Source organism: Pinus tabuliformis, chromosome 9 (assembly GCF_031772625.1).
Source record: "Pinus tabuliformis cultivar Carrire ecotype Pingquan chromosome 9, CPIR1, whole genome shotgun sequence".
Lineage (NCBI taxonomy): Eukaryota > Viridiplantae > Streptophyta > Pinopsida > Pinales > Pinaceae > Pinus > Pinus tabuliformis.
The window spans coordinates 1,095,163,550-1,095,173,456 of NC_142307.1; the positions used below are offsets into that span (position 1 = coordinate 1,095,163,550).

At 37.7% G+C, this 9,907-nt stretch overlaps 1 protein-coding gene across 2 annotated transcripts; it reads left to right on the forward strand.

Moving 5' to 3' along the window:
• The first annotated feature begins 5,111 nt into the window (after positions 1 to 5,111).
• On the forward strand, positions 5,112 to 9,612 carry LOC149152492 (adenylylsulfatase HINT3-like). Of its 2 annotated transcripts, XM_089439991.1 has the most exons (4): positions 5,148 to 5,287; positions 8,518 to 8,573; positions 8,693 to 8,746; positions 9,208 to 9,612. In XM_089439991.1, the coding sequence occupies exons 1-4, from the start codon at positions 5,215 to 5,217 to the stop codon at positions 9,295 to 9,297; spliced, it is 273 nt and encodes a 90-aa protein (XP_089296117.1). In that variant the 5' UTR covers positions 5,148 to 5,214; the 3' UTR covers positions 9,298 to 9,612. The 2 variants fall into 2 exon arrangements, with proteins under 2 accessions (XP_089296118.1, XP_089296117.1); XM_089439992.1 differs by lacking the exon at positions 8,693 to 8,746 and having other exon boundaries at positions 5,112 to 5,287.
• The last annotated feature ends 295 nt before the right edge of the window (positions 9,613 to 9,907 follow it).

Consider the following 9,907-nt stretch of genomic DNA (forward strand, 5'->3'; position numbering starts at 1 on the left):
GAGGAGAGGATAGAATACATGAGATCTCCAATACCTAGAAATCGTTTATGGAAATTCCGCCTAGAAGTGTCTCAATTAGATTACTAACCGATTTTTAAATATTTTCGAAGTCTAAAGTTAGGGAATATGGTTAATTAATCAGTATTAATTGAGATAAGACGTGAATCATCTAAAAACTCATGCAGATCGACCCATAAATGAGACTAGCCATTGATTAAGTTTTAATCTTGGTCGTTGGTGCTCCAACAGTGGATTATAAAAGAAAGTCAATGTGGTGATGGAGATCATCCAATGCAGATATTCAGTTGCCCAAGCAGTTTGATTTTCTCAGTAGTAGCAACTCATCAGAGAAGATAGAGCTAGAGGGTGAGTAGTAGGTGGAAGAGGAGAGTAGTAGCATTTTGGGAGGAAGCTTTTGAATTCTCGAAAGAGTCGAAGGAAGGAAGGCTGAAATCTTCAGAGGGCCAGCATAGGCACTGTGTAGAGGGTGACTCAGGCATCTCAGTGTAGAGGTTGGGGAAGCTATTTTAGAAGCAGAAAATCATTGTGGGGTGAGAAAAATTTCTCACAATATTTTTGCCAGTATTTTCTTCAAATTAGATTGCTAGTTGGGCATCTAAATTATTGTACTTAGAACTGTTGTTGAACATTAGTAATAAAACCCTCATCTACTGCAGCGGTTTCCCCAAGTTGGGTTTTTCCGAGGACAATTGTCCACAAACAACTGTGTCAAATTTATTGTGTGCACTAGAATTTCTTAGTTTCCAGTATTTTATTTTCTGTAGTATTTTTATGGTGAAAATTGCAGCAGTGATTTTCTTCATTATTTGTTGTAGCAAATAAAGTGCATAATTAACTTTTGAGGTAAAAGAATAATTTCCAAGAGCCATAATAGATAAAATTTCACACATCAAACATGGGCACCCCATGTACTATCCTTTCTCCGACATGATTAGGATGCCTAGGGATGTTGGCAATGTCCAAGGCGGGAAATTTATCAAAGAATGACAACCTATTTGAGGTATACATGAAAAATATGTAGGAGTCGCCAGGGTGAAATTAATGATGCCTAGAGAAATGCTTGTTTCACCCTACAAGCATCGACCTTAAAGTTCAATGAAGAACTAGGGCTTCGTTCTTCCAATGGAGTCACCAATAATGATATGTCAATATGTCATATGGGAACAAAACGCACGTTTCTTATCCCCGACAATGGCGCCAAAATGTTACCGCTCAAACTAATAGGGGACCTAAAGGGCAGATGCTAGACTTCTATTTACGGACTTTCACCAATGGGAGGAGACCCGGTATATTATGGAGTCATCGATGAAGGATAAATAAATGAATAGATATGGAGTGACCCAAATAATCCCCTTCCCAGAAGAGTTTAAAAGATGGAACTTGCTTGCTTTCTAAGCAAGGTACAATGTCTTCTAGGAAAAGGGAGGATTTGAGGGTTAGGTTTATGGGATATGACTTTTGAAGGAATTTCCCAATCCCTGAAATCCTTGTTGAAATTGGTATACCGGATGGTTCTTGAAGAATTGTCTTTCAAAGGAATGGGACCACACAGGACCAAGTGGACTTGGTCTAGGTCAAGAGGAAGGAGTTTAGCAACCAATGGTGTCCTTAACCTAGACAAGGTAGGGCCCAGGGGAAAGGATCAAAGAAAGAATATTAACTTAAAGGTGTTGAATTGATCCAATAAGGTACTAGCCTTTGGGGATGATAGGGCAAAGTTTGATCTTGGAGCTAGGGCTTGGATTTTCTCACAACTCCACTATCGGAATGACCTCAAATTTTAAGGAGGTCTAGAGGAAACACCAGCGCAGGAGAGGCTAGGAGATCGAACTTTTTGGAGGGCTAGTTCATCGGGAAAATGATGCCCTAGGTGACCCAACTTGGCTAGACCCAGGAAAAGGTGAAACAAGTTGGTTTAAGGTGACCACTTTTTGGTAGATCAATGCCTTAATCCTGGGAGAATGGAATCTATGATGAATATGAGTAAGGGCCTTTAGTGCTTGGTCAAGGAGGCCTTCTAGGTCAAAGAGAAGCAATCTTGTAGCTTTTATACTTCGATGTGCAAAAGGTGATGGCTTATCAAGATAAATTTGTTGATAGAATTACCCCTAGGAGATTTCATTCACATTACATGGCCCATACATTGAGAGATGCTATAATAGAGACAAAATTCCACAATTTAAGCAATAAATGCATGCAGCAATTAGCCCAAAAAATAGTGAAAATCCCAGTCCATTGTATATGACAATGCAAAACAAGAATAACATTAAAATCATGTACTTACATGTAATAGAATATATCCGACCATCCACAATTTGACAAGAGAGAAGCTCCAAGATAAGATAGTCCAAATCCACACATCAAAATTCATCCATAAAGCTCGAATTCATCCTCTAAGAAAAAGTGCGATATTCTCAAGAGAGAGAAGAGATCCAATCCAAAAGTGATGATGAGAAAATGAACTCACCTCACTTGTATTTATACACTAATGAGGAGTTTGATTAGCCTGCTTGGCCTACATAAGCCCCAAAAATAAAATAATATTCTAATAATCCAATTTTTGGTGACAAGCCCACCAAACTAGCTCATAAATGAAAGAATAAGCCTCTCAAGAGGTCAAATAATAATCTATGCATGTCGTAGGGCCCTCTAAGAGGCCTAATGCGGTCCATGGGTGCTATAATGGAGAATAGGACCCTCAAAAGCAGTGGACAAGGGGTTGGCCAACCTATGGTGCTCCAAATGACATGTGGGGGCGCACAAGTGTCCTCATGGGTTGCCAAACACGTTGAATATGCCTGTAAATCGCCTGCAAGGGCTAGGATGATAGTATAGGTGATGCCACATCATCGTGCAAGTCTTGGATCATCTGCCAAGTGTATGGTGCAAATCTGGGGCCAACTGGGCATGATGGATTAGGTGCATCTTCCTCGTCCAATAAGTGAACCACGAGCAATCTCTGAATGGCTGTGGGGATCCATGGAATGTTGACTACTACTGTGGAGGCCCATGGCTCTCAACGCACACCTTACATGTGCCAATGTAGCCCTCTGGAGGGTTAGGACCCTGTATAGGGAGACCAAACCCAAGATGGAGACCATCTGCAATCCTGCATAAGATCCAATGCATCCCCTAGCCTTCCAGTACAAGAAGTCATTAGAGAAATCGAGTAAATGAGCTTACCAGTCATGGACCACAAGTGGGAATTTCATAATGGCCTGCCCTTCCATAATGAGCTTCGGGATGTGCCAATGTCTCCTAAACTCCAAATGGGTTAACCAAAAATCCTATTAGGTGGTTTCTACTTTTAAAGCGGAAAATATATTCAAGGTACATCCTTCAAAAGGTGGTGGCATGTGACAGATAGTGAGGGATGAGAAGGGGCAACCCTGGGTCACATGCTAGGGTACAAGGGTAGCTAATAAGAGGGAAGCCCACACTTGGGTTTATAATGTATAGGAGGGAGAAATCGTGGTACATGAGGTGCCCCGACCTTGATTTTTCCACCCTTCTTTATATGCATTTTGCTTTTTTTTTATGATTTTCTTTGATTAACTGTTCAGGCTTAAAGGGTAAGAGCATGATGCATAAGATACAGCAGTGAATACCCCCTTCTAAGGTAGGGCGGTTCATTTCCCATCAAGAGTTGGGACAATCATGGGTTCCTATATGATGAAGGAGGTTCATAGAACATGTAGGAACCAGGGTGATGGCCATGATGATGGGGTAGAGCTCATGTGTTGGCTTTTGCCCACGTGCCAAATGTGTTTTCCGGTTCCCTTGCCATATTTTGCATTTTGTGGTACATTTTCCTGTTGAATGTGGCCAAATATGCTTTTTTCTTTCTTTTTAGCTGCATCAACCTCCGAGCATCATTCCAGGCCATGACCCGAGGTGTGGGCGAGTGGAAGGGGTGGGCTAACCCTATGTGAACCCAGTGGAGGAATGTGGACCCAAGTGGGAGAGATGATGAATGGAGTGATAATGAGTGGAAAGAGGGTAATATAAGCGGATAAAGGAGCGGCGCCACACGACCAAAAAAATCGGGTTTTCCCATGAAATACCATCCCTAAAGCCGAATGGTCGGTAAAAGAGATCCCATGAGATTAGAATGCAAGGTTAATATCCAAAAGGGGACTAGGGGACAAGGGCATAGACCTAACCCATTCTTTCCGCCAAATCCCCCCATTAATCCGTGCCCAAAAGTGCCCATGATACGCAATCCACAATACTCAATTACCAAATGACAAATCATACCTTTAGGTTCGAGAGGCCCACCTTCAAACATATGATCATGACAGATGGGCAAGGGACCACATTGTTGGCTTAGGTGGCAGAGAAATGGTACAATGAGCTAGCTGGTGGCTGCAAGGGGCTGCTAGTTGCCAGCTGAGGACCATCTTGGAGGAAAAAAATTCTCCTAGGGATATCACCCACAAAATGGTGGGTAACAGGACCTTACAATCTTTTATTATGATAATTAGAATTGTATCAAACTCTTTGAGAATCCAATGTTTCATGACAGATCCGAGCACATGGAGATCAAATATCACTTCATATGAGACAAGATTTAGATGGGAGCAGTGAAGCTCCTATATATTACGACAGATCGATAGGCATCTAATATTCTACACCAATCCAAGTATGTATCTGTATGTCTCAAACTTTCCTTTTGCATTGAACTGAAATGCTGTTGACAAGCTGTTAACTTTTGTATATCATCAATAACATATTTTTTTTCTGTTAAAGAAAAAATATTTTGATTCCATAGGTTTCCCTTAAGAGAATCCATTGTGTTGCTTGAGTACACCATTATAAATTATCAAATAGCTGTAAAATTTCAGTGCTAATGAATTTAAATTGTGTACATCATTCTAGAATCATTCATTTTTTAAATTTTAATGGATGAGTCAGTTTGTGCCATTCTGATCCTCTTTTTGCTTTTTATCTTTTTTTGAGTGGAAGAGATTGCCTTTTATTTACAGGTAGTCTTCTTTCCTAGATTGCATTCATAGGTATGCAATGTCTTGAATTTGAAAAATTTCTTTTGAACTGACATACGGGATAAGGGAGATAGTTTTGATATGTTTAGCTAATACTTGAGTGGATGTTCTTGAAGGTTAGCATGTCCTTGTGAATAGCTAGCAATTACTGGAAAAATATCAGAGATGGATTTATTATTGTTTATTCTCCATGCAGGTAGCAGCAGCTATGTGTGCTGTCATACCAATTTTAGGTAGTGCCATCATGGAAGCTACACGCTGTGGTGAGAAAGTCAAGCTATTAAACTTATAATCTTGTTCCTGATTCTTACTCAAATATTTTGGTTCTATTTCCATTTTATTGTAACTGTTTTTTCTGTACTTAGAAGTGGCTTGGAAAATTTTAGTTAACAAATGCATGGATGTTCATTTATGGAAACATTAGAGTGACACAATGCGTTTCAGTAAGTTGGCATTACATAACCGAGGATTTGTTTAAAAAACTTTAGGGAACTAGTTTGATGTATGTTAGTTTTGGATGGTGATTTGCATTGATAGACATGCAATCCTCATAAGATTGTATGCATGCTTCTTTTTTTATTTTTTTCGCAAAAGTACTTATATTATGCAAAATGCATATGATTACAAAAATAGAAGGATCCCCTAACCAGATGCAGTCATAGCTGCAATGAGGTTAGAGGAAGCCCTTGAAAAAACGTTCTTAGCATCAATAGAAATTGTTTAGCTGTAGTTGTTAAATATCCAATACCAGCCCAGATTTATTTATACCTCAACGTTTTTTATTTCCAGAATATTATTGAATAAAAATTCTAAATTGCTAGAAAATAAAATCATTGGTATTAACTTCTGAAAATATAATTTGCAGTAGAAAAATAAAATTAGAGAGATCAATCACATCACAACAGTAAGTATACACCCATAACAATTTTCCTTCATTAAAATTCTTGGGAAAATCTGGGCCTAGACCCATTGAGAAAATACACAGAAAAATGCACTGCTGGAACTTGTAATTCGGCTCCATTGTGAAAATTGGCCCAAGGAATTTGGCCCACCAAAAAATCAGCCTCTTGAAGAATTTGGTCCTGTAAAATCTCGGCCCACAGCACCAGCAAATCGGCCCTCTCTTTTCCTGCCTCAAGGAAATCAGCCTCCTCTAAGCTTAGGCTACTCAAATTCTCAATTTTCTGAACTAAGCCTCTTGGAATTACTCCCTAAACTTCCCTGCACTCTTCCTCCCTTCTCTTCAGTCTAGTTGAGCCTCTTGCTCTGGAGAATATCACTTCCTCCCCTTGACAAAATCATCTTTCAATGCTGTATAGCTGTGCTGTGTCTTCACCTCCATTAGGATTCTTTTATAACTTCATTAGACAAAATCCCCTACCTTAATCTCCTAAGTGATTGATGGATGAGATTAGATCTCACCTCACTTGAGATCAATGGTTGAGATCCTATCTAAGTCACTTAAATAATTTCATTATTTTCCTTTTACTTTGGCTTAATTGTCCACAATAAGTAATTGACATTAATTATTATACTTTCCCTAAGTTAAACTTAGGAGAGAAGTCATAAATCACTTACTCTACCAAGCAAGCACCTAAAGAGGCAATCAACCATCTTCTACATGCTAAGGCACTTGGCTCATGTAGAAGACCTTCTGAAGCTACCAAGAACTTCAACACTAGTTTGGTTAGATGCCTCATCTGTAAGTTTTTAACTGACCTAAGTACTGATTTGAACTTTCGCCAAGTTTATAACAGTTTACTGTTCTATTATATTTCTGCTCACACATAAATGCAGACGCTGAACTTAGAACAAAAATACCATTGAATCTCTTACTAACTGCTGAACTTAGAAACAACAATAGCAAACCATGAAAGTAGACACAGAAATTTTGGGCAAAGCCCCTTGAAAAACCAGTCAAGAGAGAGAAATTTTATTAATGAGCCCACAAGAAAAATTATGTGTTTACAACAGCAATAAATGCACTGTATTTTCGTCATTTTTCATGCCCAACATTGATTTTCATGCCCATCACTGTGTACGGCCTGTACAGTGCTGTACCTTGCTGTTCTAGCACCTCGAAAAATATGCCCAGAATTGTTGTACAGTATTGTACTGTACTCTACAGCCTTCAAAATTGCTGCATGGCTTGTGGGAAACCCACTGTATAGTCTGCCATTAATGCTATCCTCTCCTTGGAATGTGTGTCCCTTTCTTGCCTTGGGAAATGCACCCTCCCTCTTGCTACCCCTCTTCTCCTTCAGCTCCCTTAAATATCTCTCTCAAAAAATGTGCCTCTTCAGTCTCCAAAATCTCTTTTTATATCTCATTAAAACAGTTGTAATTAACCCTAAGATCTTCAATGGTCAAGATCCACTCTTGGTCCAAGAGATCAACGGGCATGACTTAATCTCTTGATGAGATTACTTAAATCACTTAAGTGACCCAACTTTATAATATAAAGTCACTTTCACTTTATAATCATTAATTATAAAAACACTTTATAAAATCCATTTGTTAAGATTTCAAATACCATGTTAATATTTCAAATCCATTTGTTCGAAATAAACACCAAAATATATGCAACATAAACATGGGTGTAGAGCATCACCAATAGAGATTTTGATAATCCCATATACACTTGATACTAACAATGGATTGATTATCCACCTTATATATAATATCATGAATTTGTTACTAAATATCACGGGTTTTTCACTGAAAGTTAAAATTAGTGACAGCTCACCACCACTAAAGTGCAGCGGCCAGCCATATAGATGACAAGTTGGCTTCACAAAGCAAATAAACATTGATTTTCACAATCTTGAAGGGGGGATTACTTATTAGAAATGGGTAGATGTTTCATATCTGTTAGAATGGAACCTGCAGGTAACTCAAACGGAAAAGAAAAAAATGGAAAACAATGGAGATTGCATTTTCGCTTGAGATTAAGTTATTGAATGAGTAACTGTGTTGTACTTTGTAAATTAGAAAAATCTAATGAAAGTGGTGCTTTTTAAGCCTTGTGTATAAATAGATTTTTAAGTTTCGGGAGCAAATTCCATAGTTTACTGAACATATTTCTTTTCTCTATCAACACATGGCTCTTTCTGCAATTCACAAGTTCTTGAAACAATACTAAGTATGAAAGCCCCGTAATTTATTGCATGCCAGTATTTGATTCCCCTGTGCATATTTTTCCAACTTTGTGCATGTAATGAACAGGACGCCTGGGTGCTTTGATTTTTGATGCTTCTTACATAGATTTTAAATAAAAAGAGTAAATCTCTGTTGTATACATTTTCAAAGAGATGCAGTGTATTTGTGTTTTTTTGTACACAACTTTTTTAGTTACAAGAAAGTGAAAGGAGATTTACATTATTGCACTTATTAGATATTAAACAAATTTTCTCATTGAACACACAATATGCATAAAGATGATTGTAAAGATATGCGTGCATCATCTGCGAACTTACTGAAGCTCACATGACAGATTCATTCAATTTATTAGTTAACAATGGTGCTGCTGCTGGACAAGTGATATTCCATGTAAGGCATTTTAAGATCTTGTATTTCTACAGTAACTGTTTTTGCATTAATTATTATTCTTTGGAAGAGTATAATATTTTTGTCATGTGTATCTGAAAAATGCTACATCATCATTCCAGACACATTTTCACATTATTCCCAGAAGCATGCATGATAAACTTTGGAGGTCTGAGGTAAGTACACAAATGCATCTTGGCTTTAATGGTCACGAGTAAGCTCATACACTTGAAGACCTTGATAGAAGGCATTAGAATAAGATATAAGAGAGGAGTGACGTCTTTTCTAAGTGATTAGATTTAGATCCTGTTTGTAAGGGTAATATTTCAGTAAAATCTCAAACAATATTTCCTTGATCCCTCTTGATTCGTAAATATGTACCATTGCTGCAATAACTTTTCATCATTTGCTGTTGAATGGTGAATATTGAAGCACACTTTCAGAAAAAATCTAGACTAACATAGCTTTGATTGAAAAAATTCACAGTTAAATTTACTTTCAGAGGTGAAGGGAATAATAGTTGACTGGCATTACTTACAAAGCAAACCATAAAATCTTGGGAAAAAATGATGGTCTTCTTATTAAAGTTGGTTTATCTCTGGTTATTATCCCTGAAATATTCCTGTATATTTTACAGAATGTTTGGAGGAGACACCTCTGTTTGAATCAAGAGACCTCTCTTCTTGCAGAATGTATTCGCGGAAAGTTATCAGCTCTGCAAACTTGATAATCTGGGCCAGTCTAAGAGAATCCAAATTCTTGTTCAGCTGCATATGGTTGTCTAATTGATGTTATTAGACTTTGATTCTACAGGCTGCTGTAATTTTCAAACATGTAAGCTGAGCAATAAGCTCTGTTTTGAAAGATTCAACTTCTGCCATGGTGGTGAAGTCATACTAACATATTTGCAGAAATTCTTTATGGAGTGCAGCTTATAAGTGCCAATACCTTTACTCTTTTATTTAGGCCGTGTCATTACAAAGGTCTTGAATGAGGAATGTAAACTAGAACAATATTATTTGATAATTTTTGTTGTTGCTAATTCTTTTTCTGATTTCAACACAATTTGATATCGTAGTCCACGGGCTGGTTCAATTAATCTGCGGACATTCATTTATAGACATTGGTAAAGTATCCATTAGTTGATTTCGAAATTTGAAATACACCCATCACACTGGTAATGCCTCCTTCACGATCATACTTTTGTTAAACTACTGGTTACTTTTTATTAGATCTGGATAGTGTCATTGTAATTACTTATTAAATTAGGGTACCAATTATTCCCCTACTCTCAAGAATCACAGCAGTAAGGGTTTTCTTGTTATTGAGTTATATTC